At 47.5% G+C, this 20,517-nt stretch overlaps 2 protein-coding genes and 1 long non-coding RNA gene across 8 annotated transcripts; all 3 read right to left on the reverse strand.

The window, feature by feature from the left end:
• Positions 1 to 2,286: 2,286 nt before the first annotated feature.
• mapre3a (microtubule-associated protein, RP/EB family, member 3a) lies at positions 2,287 to 8,511 on the reverse strand. 4 transcript variants are annotated; one of them, XM_052085578.1, is made up of 7 exons: positions 8,354 to 8,511; positions 6,510 to 6,637; positions 6,172 to 6,317; positions 5,924 to 6,080; positions 5,176 to 5,318; positions 4,882 to 5,034; positions 2,287 to 3,691 (listed from the first exon to the last, which is right to left on the reverse strand). In XM_052085578.1, the coding sequence occupies exons 2-7, from the start codon at positions 6,628 to 6,630 to the stop codon at positions 3,623 to 3,625; spliced, it is 789 nt and encodes a 262-aa protein (XP_051941538.1). In that variant the 5' UTR covers positions 6,631 to 6,637; positions 8,354 to 8,511; the 3' UTR covers positions 2,287 to 3,622. The 4 variants fall into 4 exon arrangements, with proteins under 4 accessions (XP_051941538.1, XP_051941537.1, XP_051941536.1 ...); XM_052085577.1 differs by having other exon boundaries at positions 5,176 to 5,321; XM_052085576.1 differs by having other exon boundaries at positions 5,888 to 6,080.
• Positions 3,703 to 4,762, reverse strand: LOC127614351 (uncharacterized). 3 transcript variants are annotated; one of them, XR_007966474.1, is made up of 5 exons: positions 4,735 to 4,762; positions 4,488 to 4,608; positions 4,362 to 4,424; positions 4,123 to 4,253; positions 3,703 to 3,893 (listed from the first exon to the last, which is right to left on the reverse strand). It is a non-coding gene; the product is annotated as an uncharacterized LOC127614351 (long non-coding RNA). The 3 variants fall into 3 exon arrangements; XR_007966472.1 differs by having other exon boundaries at positions 4,330 to 4,424; positions 4,519 to 4,608; positions 4,703 to 4,762; XR_007966473.1 differs by lacking the exon at positions 3,703 to 3,893 and having other exon boundaries at positions 3,917 to 4,153; positions 4,185 to 4,253; positions 4,519 to 4,608; positions 4,703 to 4,762.
• A 1,301-nt stretch (positions 8,512 to 9,812) lies between the features above and the next one.
• On the reverse strand, positions 9,813 to 20,349 carry dpysl5a (dihydropyrimidinase like 5a). The gene is made up of 13 exons (XM_052085571.1): positions 20,179 to 20,349; positions 18,469 to 18,739; positions 16,348 to 16,506; positions 15,647 to 15,826; positions 15,289 to 15,357; positions 14,869 to 14,913; positions 14,690 to 14,765; positions 13,310 to 13,466; positions 12,729 to 12,870; positions 12,474 to 12,616; positions 12,191 to 12,398; positions 10,737 to 10,905; positions 9,813 to 10,662 (listed from the first exon to the last, which is right to left on the reverse strand). The coding sequence occupies exons 2-13, from the start codon at positions 18,727 to 18,729 to the stop codon at positions 10,577 to 10,579; spliced, it is 1,695 nt and encodes a 564-aa protein (XP_051941531.1). The 5' UTR covers positions 18,730 to 18,739; positions 20,179 to 20,349; the 3' UTR covers positions 9,813 to 10,576.
• Between the last annotated feature and the right edge of the window lie 168 nt (positions 20,350 to 20,517).

A 20,517-nucleotide genomic window follows, 5' to 3' on the forward strand; every position in this document is an offset into this window, starting at 1 on the left:
GTATAGTAAGGCGTTTTTTGCCTAAAAAAACGACCATGTATAGTAAGGCGTTTTTTGCCAAAAAAAACGACTATGTATAGTAAGGCGTTTTTTGCCTAAAAAAACGACCATGTATAGTAAGGCGTTTTTTGCCGAAAAAAAACGACCATCTGTAGTAAGGCATTTTTTGCCGAAAAAAACGACCATGTATAGTAATGGCGTTTTTTGCCGACAAAAACGACCATGTATTGTAAGGCGCTTTTTGCCGAAAAAAACGACCATGTATAGTAAGGCGTTTTTTTTGCCTAAAAAATACGACCATGTATAGTAAGGAGTTTTTTGCCTAAAAAAAACGACCATGTATAGTAAGGCGTTTTTTTTGCCGAAAAAAACGACCATGTATAGTAAGGCGTTTTTAGCCGGAAAAAAAACGACCATGTATAGTAAGGCGTTTTTTTGCCTAAAAAAAACGCCCATGTATAGTAAGGCATTTTTAGCCGAAAAAAACGACCATGTATAGTAAGGCGTTTTTTTGCCGAAAAAAACGACCATGTATAGTAAGGCGTTTTTTGCCTGAAAAAAACGACCATGTATAGTAAGGCGTTTTTAGCCGAAAAAAAATGACCATGTATAGTAAGGCGTTTTTTGCCTAAAAAATACGACCATGTATATTAAGGAGTTTTTTGCCTAAAAAAAACGACCATGTATAGTAAGGCGTTTTTTTTGCCTAAAAAAACGACCATGTATAGTAAGGCGTTTTTAGTTGAAAAAAAACGACCATCTATAGTAAGGCGTTTTTTGCCAAAAAAAACGACGATGTATAGTAAGGCGTTTTTGCCTAAAAAAACGACCATGTATAGGAAGGCGTTTTTAGCCGAAAAAAAACGACCATCTGTAGTAAGGCATTTTTTGCCGAAAAAAACGACCATGTATAGTAAGGCGTTTTTTGCCGAAAAAAACGACCATGTATAGTAAGGCGTTTTTTGCCGAAAAAAACGACCATGTATAGTAAGGCGTTTTTTGCCGAAACGCATGGTCGTTTTTTTCAGCTAAAAACGCCTTACTATACATGGTCGTTTTTTCGGGTCAAAAACGCCTTACTATACATGGTCGTTTTTTTCGGCAAAAAACGCCTTACTATACATGGTCGTTTTTTCGGGTCAAAAACGCCTTACTATACATGGTCGTTTTTTTCGGCAAAAAACGCCTTACTATACATGGTCGTTTTTTTCGGCAAAAAATGCCTTACTATACATGGTCGTTTTTTTCGGCAAAAAACGCCTTACTATACATGGTCGTTTTTTCGGGTCAAAAACGCCTTACTATACATGGTCGTTTTTTTCGGCAAAAAACGCCTTACTATACATGGTCGTTTTTTTCGGCAAAAAATGCCTTACTATAGATGGTCGTTTTTTTCGGCTAAAAACGCCTTACTATACATGGTCGTTTTTTTTTCGCTAAAAACGCCTTACTATACATGGTCGTTTTTTTCGGCAAAAAACGCCTTACTATACATGGTCGTTTTTTCGGGTCAAAAACGCCTTACTATACATGGTCGTTTTTTTCGGCAAAAAACGCCTTACTATACATGGTCGTTTTTTTCGGCAAAAAATGCCTTACTATACATGGTCTTTTTTTTCGGCAAAAAACGCCTTACTATACATGGTCGTTTTTTTTCAGGTCAAAAACGCCTTACTATACATGGTCGTTTTTTTCGGCAAAAAACGCCTTACTATACATGGTCGTTTTTTTCGGCAAAAAACGCCTTACTATACATGGTCGTTTTTTTCGGCAAAAAACGCCTTACTATACATGGTCGTTTTTTCGGGTCAAAAACGCCTTACTATACATGGTCGTTTTTTTTTCGGCAAAAAATGCCTTACTATAGATGGTCGTTTTTTTCGGCTAAAAACGCCTTACTATGCATGGTCGTTTTTTTTTCAACTAAAAACGCCTTACTATACATGGTCGTTTTTTCGGGTCAAAAACGCCTTACTATACATCGTCGTTTTTTTCGGCAAAAAATGCCTTACTGTAGATGGTCGTTTTTTTCGGCAAAAATCGCCTTACTATACATGGTCGGTTTTTTTTCGGCTTAAAACGCCTTACTATACATGGTCGTTTTTTTTTCGGCAAAAAAACGCCTTACTATACAACACTGGTGTCAAACTCATTTCACATGGTGGGCCACATACGACCTCGGTAGATGTCAAGTGGGCTGGACCATTAAAATGATACCATACTTTGCTATAAACAACCAAAACAATATGTCTCTCCTTTGTTTTGGTACAAAGAAACACAAGAACATTTGGAAAATGTTTAAATTTAATGAACGAATCAGTCAGCAAGATTCTGATAACAACAAAAAAAGGACGTAAGTACATTTTTAAATAAGATGTTAACAATATGTGTGGAAATGCAATGCTCAAGAAGGGTGACAATATTTCACCTCCCAGAAAAAAACAACCGAGGCTGACCAACCAGAGAGGAACAAAATGTAAACTGCACGATGCCTGTCAAGACGAGCGTCAAAAAAGTTGTGCAGTCAAAATCCTTTCCAAGTCTTGTGTTATGTGACAACCTCGCCCGTCAGTCGTCATTTTTGTTGTCAAGACAGGAACTAAGATGAAAACAGCACGGAGATATTAAGATATTCAACTCTGCTGCGCTCAGACAATGGCAACGCAAGATGGCCGCTGGCGGCTTCACTTATCCCGACAGCGACGAAGGCGACGTTCGCAGTCCAGGCGACGAGATCCGTTTACGACTTGACCGTTTCGCCAACTTGTTCCGTCACCGTTTGTGCTGGCGTGAGGTGGTCTACATGTCAATCATTTGATTTGCCACCTCTGATTGGCCGTCATTTTGACGACACTAAAAGGGGCCACCCCGGTAACCAGCTTAAAAAAAAAGTTGTATTTACCAGCGTGACATCAGACAGAATCCCCACATTAAATAACTTTTTACAAAATATTCATTCATTCACAGTCAATGTATAACATTCTCATGCTCAGATATGTGGCCGGCCAATAATAAGAATCAATCAATGCATTCCATCACCTTCTTCAAAGTATCCACTCCCTCCCTCCCTCATTCTACGTACTATAAACCCGCTCGAGCAAGAAACCAAAAAGATTGGCCTCTAAGTTTTCTCATACAGTAGGTTTCTGCTACAGGAGATTGACCCCCCCCCCCCTGCCCCCCCCAAAAAAACAACAACGATAATTTAAATAAATAAAGAAACTGCTCTTCAAAAGTCACTTGAGTTCTGTTGCTGTTGAAAAAGGGCTGCGAGGCGGCGCACCCAAGGCAAAATAAATACGTCCCAATTGGGGGGGGGGGATAAATTCCAAAATCTGGTCGTTATTGACAGTCTTCTTGGCTCATGCTGAGCGAAAAAGCGGAGAAGTCGCACGGTTTATTATTGGTTAGCCGTGATGATGTACGGTGGTGTGTCGGATGAGGGCAATAAAATAAAATTAAATGAATCATAATAAAAATAATGTGCAACGACGTGGGACAGGGAAGGGTGGTCGAGGGAGGGCAGGGAGGGCAGCAGGTTGATTTGAGTCGGGAAGCGCGTGCACAAAGAATAGAAATCAATCATAGAAAGTGAAAGGGGGGGGGAGCAGCTGGGCGGGCTTCAGTATTCGTCCTGGTCCAGGTGAGCTCGTTCGTCAAATTCTTCATCTTCTGGAGGCGCAAAGCCCTCCTGGAGCACACAAAGGAGCACAACGATAAAAAAAAGAATTAAAAAAAAAATAGTGCTGTGGACACACTTTCAATGCCAGCCAATTTAGAGCATTCGGATCTGACACGTTTGTCGTTCGTACGGATCACTTTTGAAACGCTCGAAGCCACAGATGTCAAACTTCAGAAACCCTAACCCAAGTTTGAAACTCAAACTGAAAACCCTAATTGGAGACCCTGACCCGGGTTTGAAACTCAAATTGGAAACCATGACCCTGGTTTCAAACCCTGACCCGAGTTTGAAACCCTAATCCTAATTTGAAACCCTAATTGGAAACATTGGCCCTAGTTATAAACCCTAACCCTAGTTGGAAACCCTAATTGGAAACCCTAACCTTAGTTTTAAACCCTAATTACAAACCCTAACCCTAGTTTGAAAACCTAATTGGAAACCTGACCCTAGTTTGAAACCCTAATTGGAAACCTGACCCTAATTGGAAACCCTAATTAGAAACCCTAACCCTAGTTTGAAACCCTAATTGGAAACCTGACCCTAGTTTGAAACCCTAATTGGAAACCCTAACCTTAGTTTTAAACCCTAATTACAAACCCTAACCCTAGTTTGAAAACCTAATTGGAAACCTGACCCTAGTTTGAAACCCTAATTGGAAACCCTAATTAGAAACCCTAACCCTAGTTTGAAACCCTAATTGGAAACCTGACCCTAGTTTGAAACCCTAATTGGAAACCCTAACCTTAGTTTTAAACCCTAATTACAAACCCTAACCCTAGTTTGAAAACCTAATTGGAAACCTGACCCTAGTTTGAAACCCTAATTGGAAACCTGACCCTAATTGGAAACCCTAATTAGAAACCCTAACCCTAGTTTGAAACCCTAATTGGAAACCCTAACCCTAGTTTGATACCCTAATTGGAAACCTGACCCTATTTTGAAACCCTAATGGGAAAACCTAGCCCTAGTTTGAAACCCTAATTGGAAACCTGACCCTAATTGGAAACCCTAATTAGAAACCCTGACCCGAGTTTGAAACCTTAATTGGAAACACTGACCCAAGTTTGAAACTCAAATTGGCAGTCCATGATTGACAAGTCATCAATCTCAAGCAAAACGTCTCCTACATCGACTCTCGGGTTCAACCCCTACGGTTCACCGTCGCGCCCTAAAAACGCTATCGTGACGGCGAGGAGTACCTCCGTGGCGTAAAGGATGTCAATTATCCTGCTGAGCACCGGGTTGTTCTCGCTCTCGTGCTCCTGGCAGATGAGCTCGATGTCTCGCAGTTTACTGAAATAAAAGTCTCTCTCCTTCTCAAGGCCGTCCACCGTCAGCTTCAACTCCATCAACTGTACCCAAAAGGAAAAACAAAACAAAGCAAAACATTATTTACCTCAATTATGCTCCCGTCGTGTATTATTACATTTTTTACGACATTCTCGGCGGCGACTGGAGGGAAACCCGAAAGATATTACGGCTGCTCATGAAACCTGTTGATTGAGCTCTGTGATCTCGGCGTCGCTGCCGCCATTTCGGGACAGGCTCGTGTTCTTCCTCAAGGCCGGGGTGTTGTGTTGGACCCTCTGCGGCGTCGGCATGTTTTTGGGCACTGTCGGAGACGTCCTCTGCGGTCCTGCTGGCGGTTCACAACACGGCAACAAGGCACAGTGGGCATTTTATTTTTAGGAAAAAAAAAAAAACATGAGGTTGTCATTGTATCGGGACCAGACACAAGACACCAAGACCAGTGGGCAGACAAAATTTGAAAAGAAACAAGTCAGTTTTGCCAGCAAAAAGCATTCAAGTCAGGCGAGTTTCCATTCCTCTTAGTAAGTAAAAGGAAAAAAAACTGCAATGGCATGAAACAGCCACTAGGTGGTCATTCGCCAGCTTGAAGCGATGCCTTCAGGGGGCGTGGGATTTTACAAAATTCCGAGCTTCCCTTTTGTTTTTCAAAACCAACCTTCCAGTTCCATTCCGCTGCTACAAAGTTACAAGACGAGTTCTTTGGGACGATTCTGACAACCCGAACGAACAGGTAACCAACTGTACCGATTAGTGAAAACAAAGCAAAAAAAAAAAATACATAAAATGGCCGCCATTCCACTGCCTGCCGAGTGCCTTTGCGCCATCCAAAGCTGAGCAAAGACCGTGCAGCAATGGAAGCCCTCGCCAAAAAAAAAAAAAAGTGCTTGTGGTTACCTGGAGTTCTCTTTGGTTTGTGGCTAAAGTGATCACCTGGATTGAGGGCGGGGGGCACATCTTGCCCCTGTCTGGCAAGCATGGGCTCGTATTCCTTCCCGTCATAGTTGGCGTCGAAGAACTTCTTGAACCACTGGACAAACTCAAAGTTGTCCTGGAACTTGCCCTTGACCAGTTTTTCCACCGGAATGATCTGCAGGGGGAGCGCAAACGCCAGAAGATGAATGAGCAGCAAAGAAAGACAACGGGCCAAAGTCCAACGTGGCGCCGACGGCGGTTCGGACCTTGTCGACGCTCATCCTTTTGAAGGCCGCTTGCAGAACTTTGAAGTTGTGGATAAATTCGTGCTCCAGTTTGGCTTGAAACTTGACCTTCTTCAGGAGGATGCACCCCGGGAACAGCATATCCATAAACTGGCAGTACGCCGCCCCTGCAAAGCACGTCAAAGGTCTTTCTATTTCAGTTGGGGGGTGAGGGGGGGGCATGGGGGGTACAATGTACAAATAGATTGTTTCTGTTGCTTTCGTTCAATTTTTTTCCCAAATCTACAGTCCGCCTTGAAAAAGAAAAAAGAACGACCCCCCCCCCCCCTGGAGTTGCGCCAGCCCCGTCGCCATCTTACCTGAGCAGAGCTGTTCGATCTTGGTGTAGGTGAGCTGCAAGGAATCGTTGACCCACGCCAGCATGTCATGGCGGCTCAGGTTGTCGATGGACACGGACGTGGCGTACACGTTCACTGCCATGCCCGACCTGAAACCACGCACACACACACACACACCGAAAAAAAAGTCCTTGTGTTTAAGCGTGTCATGCGCTAAGGTCAAATTCATGAAACGACGGTTTGCTCTCCATGAGCCAATCCAGAGAGCACAGGTGTCAAACTTAAGGCCCGGCGGCCAGATCTGGCCCGCCGCATCATTGTATGTGGCCCTTTTAAAAGCAAATCAACCAGGTAACTTCCATGACGCTTCCTAAAATCCGCAGCAAGACGACCATGAATAGGAAGGCATTTTTTTACCCCGCCCCCCCCAAAAAAACATGACCCACGACAAAAAAAATTTTGACACTCCTGTCATGGAGCGTAACCCCAACGAAGATCCTGTCGTCGGGCGGAAACGCCGCGGTGGCTCTTGAGCGTCTTAAGCGGCGCGCCGGCGAGGAGTCTTTAGCTCCGTCGCCAATCCACACGTGTGCGGCGAGGAGCGTTTGTCAACATAATCCTCTTGCAAGCTGACTCACAAACGGCGAGTGCGCTCGCGTGCGTGCGTGTGAGATCACACATCTGGCAGCGTCGGATTCTCCACGCGCTCTTTGCTCACACCTTGCCATCTTAAGTCAAAATAGCAGCAACAACAAAACTGTGGTAGACGGTGAAATGTTAGCCGCAGTACGACCTGGTCACCAAGCTATTTGGATTTAGATTCATGTCAGTAAAGTACTCGGGCCTACCAAATTTTTTTATCGAAAACTGTTTAAAGCGTCTCCTGGAAAAGTTACACTCGCTACTCTGTTTTTCCCAGGCCGATACCAATATGAGTGTTCACTCTTTTGCGTACAGAGTACTGATACCGCTCATACTTTTGACGCATAACATTTCATTTAACACGATGCCAAAACAGGGAGTACTTACTCCACGATTGATTTTTATTGCCTTAAGGATTGGTGGATGCTATCTACAGCCTCCACAAGTACCCGATACCTAAAAAAAATAATCATAATAATGTTGGTATCAACTCAATACGGAACCATGGTATCGATACTCGCCGAGCCCTCGAAGAAATGGGCGGTGATTTTATAACAGTCGGAAGATGTGAGAACTAAGGTGACAAGGTTCGAACCACTGCACCATCCCATAAATGAAATCATAGTTGATGTACAGAGTAAAGAGAAGGAAACCCCCAAAACAGCAACAAAAAAATGTACATGTACAATGAATAGTCTATGTCTCTCGCTAATGTCTCGTAATAAGCCAACTATTATGGCAACATCGCTTTGAATATCGCTATATAACCCCCATTTATTGATTGGAATTACTTCAACGTGGCTTCCTTCCAGCTGCAAATACGCATTGAAGTGGCTGTGATTGATTTTTTTTTTTTGTTTTCCGAATATCGATGATGGTGCTGAGGGAGGGCGTCTGTCCTTCCTCGAGCAGCCGCCGGCAGGCCTCTTCAGCCGGGGATGACTGCACCAACATCCGGGGTGTGAAACCCCGAAGGCCGGTGAGACCAAAAAAAAAAATGGGCGGAGGTCTGCTTATCATACCGAGCCGGGGGTTGGGTTGGGGGTGAGGGGGGGCTCATGTTTTTGTCTCGCAGCCTCGACAAAAAGGGCTCGCCGGCGGCTTTCCGCAAGGCCTCCGCCGCACATACCTCCGCACTGCCGATCGCTCCACCGCGAATCATTCGGATTCCAAACGGGGAAGAAAAGACTCGAGTGCCGGAGGTTGGATTTGGCGGAACTCACCGCGTTCCGGTTGTCTGCGCGATGTCGTCGTGGTCGTGGTGCTGTGGAAACCTCGGCGGTGCACTGCGCCTTCCTGCCTGGGTGCCCTGGTTGCTTTCCAGCCGCCCTCCGCTCTCCTCCTCGCCGCTCGCTCCGCCCGGCACTGCGCATGCGCCGCGGCTCCACGCTGCTTTAAAGGGCTTGCCGATTAAAAATAGAACTTTGGCCGCTTTATTCCGTACCCACATGATGGGGATGTGTGCTTGTTCCACCACCGCAACCCCCCCCCCCCCCTCGGAGGACAAAGACATCCATTCTATTCCAAGACAAGCAGAGAAGTAATGTAATCGTGCACAGCTGGGGTGCGCGCAAGTCCCGTCCTCGAGGACCCCAATCCAGCCTGTTTTTAGATGGAGGCAGTCAGAAACCCGGACAGCCCCTCCAGCATTTCTAAAATACATTTTTGACATGATTTTCTTAGCCCGCCAATTGGTCAAGTGCCACTTTGGGCCCCGGCGGAAGGAAAAAAAACGGGAGCTGCGCCATATATTTGTTTTAATATTTGGGTTAATAACACTACAATATATGCATGTGAGGTGGATGCATTTTTTGTCCACTGGGGGTCGCTATCCTCACATACTATACATGCACAGTGTAATGTCTGACTTTTGTGCAATTTTAAAAGCCAGTAAAACATTAGATCACTAAAATGCTCCCACTGTCTAATAAATTAAATTTTGGTCTGACTAATATAACAGCGAAATGTTGACAAATAAGGAAAATTCAATCTTCGATTCAAGTGCGTTTATTCAGTGAGGAAAAAGAAAATCTAGATTTAGCAATGATTTTTTAAAAAAACATCAAATCAGGTGTGCCCCATTTTAGTAGCAGCCCTGTTTCGCCATCCAAACAGCAGCAAATGTTCTCCGATAACGGTTTCACAAAAAGGGGGGGAAGAATTACGGAAAGAGGGATGGTCAACCGTTCCTCTTTGCGCAATCTCCGCATCAGCGGCGGCACGTCAGTTAACGGAGACGCGGGACTCCGTGCGGACAATCCACTCTTATTTATTTTCACTCCAATGAGGTGACAGACGCTGCGAGAAGGGAAGAAAGGAAACCACGCAAAGTGACCACAATGTTCAGCACCAGTGTTTTGTTTTGAGGTTATTTTTTTGAATAAAAAAAACTACCCCCCCCCAAAATAAATAAGAAATTTTACCGTATTATGACAATAACATTCTAAAAGTCAACAAAACAACTCAAGGACTAGGATAATTATTCACAAAGTAAAATGATAAATACAAACCTGTAGAGTACATTATTAAAAAAAATAAAGTATCGGTGCGTTTCAGTTGTTTCACAGTGCTGATACATCAAAAGGTGCGCAGGCGGGAATATTTCAGAAGGTCCAAAACAATGCGAGTGGGAAGAAAAAAAAGGCAGTTTGGGTGAGACTTTGTTTTTTGTTGCCCCCCCCCCCAACCTCGGCTCCTTCACGTGAGGCGGCGACAGGGATTTTCCTGGCCCAAATTTTGGTGGTACCGTTCAGAATGAGAAATTTAACACCATCCCGTTGGTGTAATACTGCAATTTCAGTTGGAAAGGAACTCAGGAAGTGCAGAGCCGTTTTCCATTTTTCATCATGTCGGCGGTTTTGGGCAGACGCCTCCTCCAAATTTTAGATGCAGCAAAAACACCAAAGAAGGATGAAGCTCAGTTTGGAAGTCGAATGTACTGAGGTACTCTGATGAATGCAACCAAGGTAGCCCTCAATTTACATGTATATCCCCCCCCCCCAAAAAAAAACTCTCCATTGAAATGAACTGAAATCTCAATCCATTTCAGCCACCTCCCCCCCAAAAAACGTTCACCGCGGCTCACAGTACAGGGGGGGGGCTCAAGTCACGTAGAAAAGCCTCTTGAAGAAGACGGCGCACAAGTGCAAACGTTGTGTTTTGACAGTGAGGTCATCGTGATGTCACTTCCTTCCAAGCGGTAACCCAAGAAGCGACACTTTATAGTTTCCGAGGTTTTCGAATTGGACAAACATGATTGGCTTCAGCCCCCCCCCAACCCCGAGTATGAAGAAACTGGGCTTAGTTAACCAGAAAAAAAGAAAACATTTCAAACCTGACCGTATTTATCGCACACTATTTAAGTACAACCTTGACTCGCTCGGACGGAAACCCCCCCCCCCCCCCCCCCCGCCCTGATATCGTCGGCGATCGGGTGTTCTCAGCCTCTACCAGATCCCACTGGACCTCCCGCCGGGTGGCGCGAGGATCCTGGCCGAGGATCTTTTGGGAACCTTGTCATCGATCTGGGCACCTGCGAAAGCGGCTTTTGTCAGTTCCGGCGGCGCTTTAGCGTTCGGTGACTTGCCTCGGATGCGGCGTCCCCACCGGAGAGGCTGAAGCTGGACTCCTGGAGGTCCCGCACGCCGCCGTGACGGGTGCACGGTCGCGTGGGCGTGTCCAGATCCGAAGTGGCCGCGTCCCTCTTTCCGGCGTTCGCCACCGCCACCACGTCTCCCGTGTACGGCTCGCGCTCCACTCGCTTGGCCGCCTGGCACTGAGAAAATTCAGACGTTAAAGTTTTATAACGCAAACACACGCACGGAAATATGTAACAAATACATTCCAATTACATTATTGCGCAATAAATGAGAGTTTTGCGTCATGTAAAAAACCAAAGACGAGAGTGACGCGTATAAAAAGATGGTTGTACTGTCTCGGCCAGATTTGTACAGTTCGCTAAACTCATTTTCTACACCACGACTCTGAAGATGTTATTCTTAGTCTTTGATGATGGAGAAAAAGGTGAAACTGTAACATAAAATACAAGGCAATATTACTTTGAATTCACAACCAACGGAATAACATAACATTACCTTAATCGCGAGATGAGCGAGACGTCATTGCGCTAACAGAATTAGCGAGCGCTAGCTCAAATCCTAACATGTTCCTTTTTTCACATTGCCAAACAGCATTTCTAACATAAAGTGCCACAGAACTGTTCACCGATAACAAAACAAACTTGTACATACCCACGATGCTACCAAAGGCGTGAGATGTATGCGGATTGTGCTGGATTAGACTCGACTACCATCGAATTTCTCTCTTGGTGACGCTCTGTCACTCTACTTCCTGCTTCCGCCAACGCGACTCCACTTACGTGACGTCACGTCCGGTTATGAACTACGCTGCTTGCCATGAATAAATAAAGTTACGTTGCATAAAGAAAATACTCTTTAACTATGCGTAGAAATATTAACGTTACTTCAGTGTAACTTAAATAAAACATTCAAACTTAGATTAACTGTAAATTGGGGACAGAACAATGGTCATTTGACTTTTAACTGCGTCCTCGTCGTTTTTTTTTGCCCTCTTTAGTTCATATTCCATCTCTGAAGTGGTTTTTGCCTGGCGTTTGGTCAAGAACGTTTGCTTTTGTCGAATTTGAACAATCCTTCGAAAATGTCCGAGGCAAACATCAGCATCGTGAGCGATCGTCCGACTGGTGAACACTTTTGTCGAACGCCTCATGACTGACAAGGACGCTGCATAGACACCTAACTATCTAGCTACACGCAGAAGGAATAGCCAATGGCAGAGCAGCTCTCAGTATGTCGCGTTCAGGAAACTCGGAGTTCCGAGTAGCAGCCCACACTGTATTTTAACCTTTTCGTGTCTTGAAATTTCTCTCGTAACAAGAGGCAATATTTTCCTGTTGAGGCGTTTCGTAATTTGAAAATTTCGTATGAAGAGACGTTCGTAAGTAGAGGTACCACTCGCGATTTGCCAACAACGGGAAGATAACGTCCCCGCATGACAACTCGACGGTTCCTCTGTGGTACCTTTTCCCGCTGAACCATCTTCTTGTAAAGATAGTCCGGGAAAGTCCTCAGAGGGCAGAACTTCCCCGAGCCCTCGGCGCACGTGAACATGCCGTTCTCGTAGACCAGCCGCCCTCGGCTGATGGTGACCAAGGGCACGCCGTGGCAGCGAAGACCTTCGTAAAGGTTCAAGTCGCCGCCCTGCACCTGGTTTTCCACCGAGATGACCCTGAAAGACAGATGGAACCGCGGCCGATCGGTCTGAGAAGTTAAAAAACGATCGACGATGGTGGGGGATGCATACTTGGAGCCCTCGGGATCCCAGACCACCACGTCGGCGTCCGCTCCCGGGATGATCCTGCCTTTTCTGGGATAAAGGTTGTAGATCTTGGCCGCGTTGGAGCTGGTGACGGCGACGAAGCGATTCTCATCGAGCTTTCCTCCGATCTGGAAACAGTCAAGAGGACGTCAGCTGACGGAGCGGAGTTTTCGTTCTGGGCGCCCCCCCTGGACCCCCACTCGGCCCCCCGCCCTTCTGAGATGGGAGCAGCACACGTACCACCCCTTTCTCCCAGATGACGCTCATGCGGTCCTGAATGCCCGGGACCCCGTGGGGGATCTTGGTGAAATCATCTTTGCCCATGGCTTTCTGTTTGGTGGTGAAGGGACGGTGGTCGGACGCGACCGCGTTCAGAGTGTCACTGAGAGGAGGCAAAGATGGCGGCAGCGTCATTTTACCAAGATGGAGACGCACTCGCGCTTCGAGTGGGCAACGCGCATACCGAGTCGTAACCTTTCGCTCGGGTTGCAAAAATGTAAAGCCGCGGCGCAGGTTGCTTCCTGCTTTTCAAGGAATCTGCTGTAGTTCCAAGAATGACCCGAAAGGGGCAGCATGGAGCCACGCGGCATTCAGACTGACGGGAAGAAAGCTGGAGAAGTCCAACCTAAAAATGCGCTACAATCCGAGTCCCGAAAACACAGAACCGTGAAGTTGAAAGACCGGAAAGTTTCCGCTGACATCTGAAACGAGACGCCGTATGTTTGCAGCCAAGGCGGCAAAATCGGAAACCAAAACAAGGACCTCAAAGATCGTTAGTACGCGTGCGGCCCACTTTCAAAATCTTTTTCCGAGATTCTTACTTTCCAAGCAAGCTCATGAGGTAATTGGGCGTGCTGGGCTCCAGGCGCAGTGGCGGCAGCATAACGTGGCCCGCAGCGTAGGACCAGTCCTGATGGTAGTAGGGGGCGCCGTTGAGCACAGCGTGGGCGGTGGTCGTCTCTCCGTGGACCACCCTCCCTGTGGTACACAACGCACGCTTTACTCAAGGCATTTCTCATCCGCTGGTGGGACTCAAGTACTGCGGTACCTCTACTTGCTAATATCACTTCGTACAAAATTTTCAAGTTAAGAAATTTTTTCCAGAACCAATTCATTTCATAACTAGAGGTACAACTGTACAGTAATTTTATTTTATTTTTTTAATTATGTTCGCACAGTTCTTGGAACTGTTTTCATCCGCCACAACCACCGCGTGGATGTGAAATGAGGCTACGTTCCAATCTTGCTAGCAGCTTCATGGCTACATATTGCGTCTTGAAATTAAGGAATTGAACCAGCATTCCGACTGTACTCGAGTGCCTTTATTCGCATCGATAGCAATCAAAAGCTATCGCAAATCGGGAAGTTATTAACGAACCGTTCTTGGAACCGTTTTCATCCGCCGCAACCACCGCATGGATGTGAAATGAGGCTACGTTCCAATCTTGCTAGCAGCTTCATGACTACATATTGCGTCTTGAAATGAAGGAATTGAACCAGCATTTCGACTGTACTCGAGTGCCTTTGTTCGCATCGATGGCAATCCAAAGCTATCGCAAATCGGGAAGTTATTAACGAACCGTTTTCATTCGCCGCAACCACCGCATGGATGTGAAATGAGGCTACGTTCCAATCTTGCTAGCAGCTTCACGACTACATCTTGCGTCTTGAAACGAAGGAATTGAACCAGCATTCCGACTGTACTCGAGTGCCTTTGTTCGCATCGATGGCGATCCAAAGCTATCGCAAATCGGGAAGTTATTAACGAACCGTTCTTGGAACCGTTTTCATTCGCCGCAACCACCGCATGGATGTGAAATGAGGCTACGTTCCAATCTTGCTAGCAGCTTCACGACTACATGTTGCGTCTTGAAATTAAGGAATTGAACCAGCATTCCGACTGTACTCGAGTGCCTTTGTTCGCATCGATGGCAATCCAAAGCTATCGCAAATCGGGATGTTATTAACCAACCGCACGTAGCCTGTTAGCTCGCGAGCTAGCTAGCGCCGTGGCGCGGAAAAGCCGGCGGTGATCCGGTGAGCTAGCTTCCAGCGATACATTTTCACGCTGGTTTCAGTGTACTCAACGGGCACACCGGCAACGTTTCAGAGTCAAGTTAAGACGTTCCAAGTTGACTCGCGTAGCCCTTGATCGCCGCGCGCGATACGTCCGCCATCTTGAACGTGCGCTAAGGCGTCACCTTGCATTTTAGCCGTCGCCACCACGTCCCCTGCCGCCATGCTGGACACGTTGACCAGATAGATCGGGCAGCGGGCCTAAACGGGAAAGGAAAAACAAAACCCTCGTTGAGTGATGACCCATCTTTTTTCCCCTCCGCGACTGTCGTCGGCGTCTTTTTTGGGCGTGTTTTCCCCTCACCCTGTTGGCGACGGTGATAGCCCTGTGGGTCGCCTCCGCCTCCAACTGCGAAAAGCCAAGATGAGGTCACGCGGGACTCGATGAGAGCATCTCCGGTATGACAGTGGGATTATTCTCTGAATGATGTCATTTCCGTACGGTTCGGCTTTGAGTCATTTTGTCCCACCAAACGTTAGCGTTGCCTTGGTCACGCTTCAATTGAGCGGCGAATCGGGGGGCTTGGGTTTGGTGCGTCGCGATATTGGGTGTCATCGCTTTACAATGGCCCAGATACACGACGTTTGTTTCTTTCTAATTACTGCTAGTGAATTGTTAGACCAGGATTCGGGTTGGGGGGGTTCAGATATGGACGTGGATTGCCTGGTGGAAAACGAATGACTCGAAGGCGGATTTGGGTAGCGGCGATTGGGGTTTTCGTACCTCTTCCGGTCTGCTGATCTCAATGCCCTCCGGACCAGTGATGCCCAGCTCCAGGGCTTCCTTCGCACCCTTCGGTGGAGACAAATCCGTCATGTGTTAGCATTAGCATGACTGGCTAACTAAGCAAAGGCTAAGCTATGTGGTTCTTTAAAATAAGAATCCTCCACCGGGGGTTGGCACCCGGATCCTGAAACCTCTTAGCCAACGCGGCTAAACGGTCGTGTTGTTAGCCACAACATTACGTGCGTTTACGAAGCGAAACTTTAGCCACATGTAGCCAGTCAAGTCAATCTTCGAAATCCGCCCCATGCCCGTTGATCCGAAATACAAATGTCGGAGCAAACTTTTGGTCCCAGACCTCGGCCACCAGTTCCCCGTTCTCCGCGTGGACTCTGGCGATGGCGCCGATGTCCTTGCAGTGCTGCAGGGCCTGGAAGAGCTCGTTGTCCCTCAGCATGAACACGTCCTTGTAGGCCATGAACATCTGGAAGGAATTTACGCCTTCCTCCCTCACCAGCTTCTCCATCTCGGCACGCACCTGCAGGGGGTTGGGGGTGGGGCGACAAGTCCAAAGTGAGCATGGCGTTGAGAGCTCTGCAGAGAGTCGAAGCGTCCTCCTTCATGCTCACTTTCGTCGTGAGCAAAGAGCCCGGCAGGTTCTCAACGGGGGCAGCTGGATAAAGTCAAGCGTCTCCTATTCTCTCGAGTGCTTTGAAACAGTAATCGATGCCTTCGTGGCATTTTGATTACTGTAACGCACTTCACTTTGGAATCGGCCAATCCTCCATGAGGCGTCTCCAGTTGCTCCACAATACTGCCGCTCGCCTCTTGACCGCTACTCGTAAGAGGGAGCACATCACTCCTACTCTGGCATCACTTCAACTGGCTCCCAATACATTTTAGAGTTGCTTTTAAGATCCGATTATTTGTTTTCAAATCTTTTAATGGCCCCTGGACCTTACCTCTCGGACCAGACACCATTAGAGGTACGAAGAACTAAGCGGGGGCTCAGACGGGAAACGAAGGAGGGCAGTAAAGGATAAGCAGATGGCGCACTACCTTGGGACCCCACCAGGTGACTCCCACGTGGAGCGAGTAGTCGCAGCAGCTTTTGCCGTCGGCCGAGCTACGGCACTGCTCGTAGGCCTCCAACAGAGACTCGTTCTTGTCCGGCAGAACGTGCGCGATCACCATGGTGGTGCCTCCAGCTAAGGCCGCCTGGAGGGAAAACAAAAAAACAAAACAACAACAACCTTAGAGTACAGATTACATAATAAAAGACAATATTAAATGCTGTGGGCCAAATAACTTTTCCCTTCTCTGATGTGGGGACTACCCAGAGAAAAGCCACGCAGGCCCGGGGAGAACATGCAAACTCCACACAGGGAGCCGGCGTGGGGATCGAACCCACGACCTTTGCACTGCGAGGTCAACGGGCTAACCGCTGTAATAGCAATCCTGATTTGACGCTATCTTGAATATTGCGCCTCTCCCGAAGTAGGCGTGGCCTTCCGGGAATAACGGCGGCAAGAGTGCGCGGGGGGGGGGGGAGATAAATAAATAAATAAAAAAATCGAAAGGCAAACTCTGATCAATAATTCATACTTCTGTGCTGTAGCGCACTTAGTGCATCATGTGAGATCATAAGGTGTGTCATGGCAACGTGGTAATCGTTACCGACCGGCTCCAAAACGGATTCTTGATTTACTCGAGTACGCTCCTGGACCACATTTTCGGAGAACCACCCGCATACGTTTTGCAATTTTTTTTTTTCTTTCCTACAACCGTGTACATTTTCGAACCCGAGCGTGAACGTGTTGTTGTTTAACAACGGCATCTGTCAACTGGTTCTTGTAGGCCGGGGTGGGTGGAGGAGTGCGTCTTGGGCACGGGGTTTTAAATAGCGGTCCCGGCGTGGCGGGTCTGAGCGCCATTGTCTCCGAGCACAATGGTGCGAGCCGAAAAGGCCTCCGGGCGGAATTTGCCGCGAGACCCCTGGTAACCATGGTAACGGGCCGGCGTTTGTCGGAGCACGGCGGCGGGTAAGGGGGGTGGGGGGGGCTGGCGGAGGAAGACGGGCTTGGGAGAGGCCGGAGAAGAGAGGCAGCGTCTGTTGTTGGCTGACGAAAGTGACGGGAGCTCATCTCGCCGCGGCTCGGCCTGCGTGGCGTTTTCGTGTCGCGGTCCGTCACGCCATGCGGCGCTTTTTACCGGAATGCGCCAGGCCATCTTCGTAATCCGACGATTTAAATCCAGATGTCACTTGAAAATTGGGGCTGGACTATTCCGAAATTTCAACTCAACATTGTAATGCAGTCGAATGTTGCATCCCCGGGGGAAGATTAGAGAGATGAGTCCAAATGTTCCAAATGCGCTGGATCTCGTTTTTCTTTTTTTGTTGTTGTTGGTTTTTTTTGGATTTCATTTTTCTTTTTTTGTTTTTGTTGTTTTATTTTTTTGTGGGTGGAATTTAAAGCAGGCGGCCCGGTAGTCCAGTGGTTAGCACGTGGGCTTCACAGTGCAGAGGTACCGGGTTCGATTCCAGCTCCGGCCTCCCTGTGTGGAGTTTGCATGTTCTCCCCGGGCCTGGGTGGGTTTTCTCCGGGTGCTCCGGTTTCCTCCCACATTCCAAAAACATGCGTGGCAGGCTGATTGAACACTCTAAAAAAAACGTCCCAGTTTGTGAGTGTGAGTGTGAATGGTTATTCGTTTCTGTGTGCCCTGCGATTGGCTGGCAACCGATTCAGGGTGTCCCCCGCCTACTGCCCGGAGACGGCTGGGATGGGCTCCAGCACCCCCCGCGACCCTAGTGAGGATCAAGCGGCTCGGAAGATGAATGAATGAATGAATGAATGAATTTAAAGCGTTAATAAAACTGAAGCTTTATGCCATCTCAAAACAAGAACTGGAGAGTGCCAGTCCAAACAAGAACCAGACTCCAAACATTGCATACAGGGCCGGGTCTAGGCAGGGACAAGAGGGGGGCCTGGCCCCCCTCAAATAAATACTCCTAAAATATCTGATTTCACCTATTTTTATGATTGCATGCCTCTCCACTCCACTTCTTACTTAATGTCTTGCTCAGTGGTACTTTTTCAGTCGATTTGTGGCTGCCCCCCTCAGACATGGCAGTCGAGACTATCCGGCCGGCCCGGATTCCGCGTCAATTCGCCCGCTCACCTTGGTGCCGCTGTAGAAGTCGTCGGCCGTGGCGGCGTTCATGAAAGTCTCCTCCAGGTGCACGCTGGTGTCGATGCCGCCGGGCATGACCAGTTTCCCGGAGGCGTCCACCACCTTGGCCCCCCCGGGGATCATCAGCTCCTTCCCCACCTGCTGGATGACGCCATTCTCGATGTAGACGTCGGCCTCCTGCGTGCAGTCGTCGTTCACCACCTTGCCGCCCTTGATCAGGATGCGCACCATGGCCGCGCTGGTAGTCATGGCTTTAGCTCTGCGGGGAAGACCCGGAATCATCTTGGGTTTTTTTGTGTTTTTTTGGGGGGGGGGGGCTGACTAAAATCTCAATTGAATTTGATTGCTAAATATTAATCGCGCATGGTGAGACCGTGTGGACAAGAGAGAGAAGCCAGGCTGAAACTTCAATCTGTTTGGGGAGCGGGTGGCCATTCGTGTCAGTCACCGCCTCGACGCTGACGTGAGCTCAAACGCTGATGCAACAAAAAGTCTATTCCCCCCCCCCACCCTCTTGAATGCAACAAAGTCTATCTTCTTCAACTAGAATGGAACAACGAGCCTATTTTTTTCACCCCCTTGAATGCAACAATGTTGAATCTTCTTCAGTGCATCCAGCAAATAGTCTATTTCAGGGGTGTCCAAACTTTTTTAATTCCGAGGGGTACATAAGGAAAAAAAATTACGTAATTTTAATATTTGATAGGCAGAAAATGGGGAGGTGGGAGATGGGATTGACATTTTTTTCTGTTTTCGCCACGCAGTGTGGAATGTAAGCAGTACAATACAAGAATGGGGAATGGGCCGTGATAGTTGTTCATGTAGTTATGCGGGGGCCGCTAAAAACGGATGACCGGCCGCAAATGGCTCCCGGGCCGTTGTTTGGTTCACCTACATTGGATAACATGCAAGTCTATGTTTCCCCCTGAAAAAGCAGGCGAGGCCCAGTGTCTCTGAGCGCAAAGACGATTACATCAAAAAAGAGTCATAAACCTAAGTTGAATGTTTTTTTTTGTTGTTTTTTTTTAAATCAGAGTTCAAAAGTTGCAGCTAAAACAAAAAATATCATGACTGGCATTCTTTCCCCTCTGTGTATGAATGACGCCCATGCGTAATGGCGCGCGTCCTTTTTGCTTATGCGGGTGAGGCGGGTCGATGGCATCCCTGCCTTGATGACGACACGAGAGTTGCAGTATTCCCAAATAGCCCCCGCCCCCCCCCAAAAAAATCAAATCATACATCATGATAATGTGCCAATGAGATGTCCGATTGTAGAAAACGTGCATTAAAAAAGGCAATTCGTGTTTGCGCATTTTTTTGAACTTTCATCGTAGCGCATGCTGCGATTTACAAATGTGGTTGAAATGATGACAAAGAAATCGGCGTCAGACAGCTTATTGTAGCCGACCCAGTAACGACAAACCGTCTCCCTCCTCCCTCTTCCTCCCACCTGCACCTCCTCTATCCCTCTCTTCTTAACCCGGCTTCTGCACCCTTAAACGACCCGTAAACTGCCCTCGTTGGCACAAAAACAACCCCGGAGGTAGTAGTTGTGCTCCCCCGGGGCGAGAAGCCGGAGACGCGCAGCCTCGCCCAAGGGTTTTAAATAAAATCCCACTCCGAGCTCCTCCTCCCCTTCTCCTGGGAGGCTCCGCATCTACCCGGGTGCAGTCGATGAAGGAACCCGCCCCTGCATACCTGATGTCCGGGTGTGCAGCTGAAGCAGTTGCGCTCGACTCCTCGTCTTCCTTCCACACACACAATGCGATTACTGGGCCGGGAGGCAAACTCACAATTAACAGCAGATGGATGCCTTTCCCGGCCGGTGCAGGACCACCAGATTTACGCTAAATTGGCGTGGACGTGACGTGCTAGAAATGTTTCCTGTATGGGCTTTCAAAATAAAACAATATGTTGTCTCGGTTTACTCACCACGACAAGGGACAAATAAATTAAATACGCGTGTTGCTGCCTGTAATATTTAAAAATAATAATTAGTACAATAAAACATGTTATATTGCTCAAATAGAGAAAATA

The sequence above is a fragment of the Hippocampus zosterae genome, chromosome 14, assembly GCF_025434085.1.
Source record: "Hippocampus zosterae strain Florida chromosome 14, ASM2543408v3, whole genome shotgun sequence".
NCBI lineage: Eukaryota > Metazoa > Chordata > Actinopteri > Syngnathiformes > Syngnathidae > Hippocampus > Hippocampus zosterae.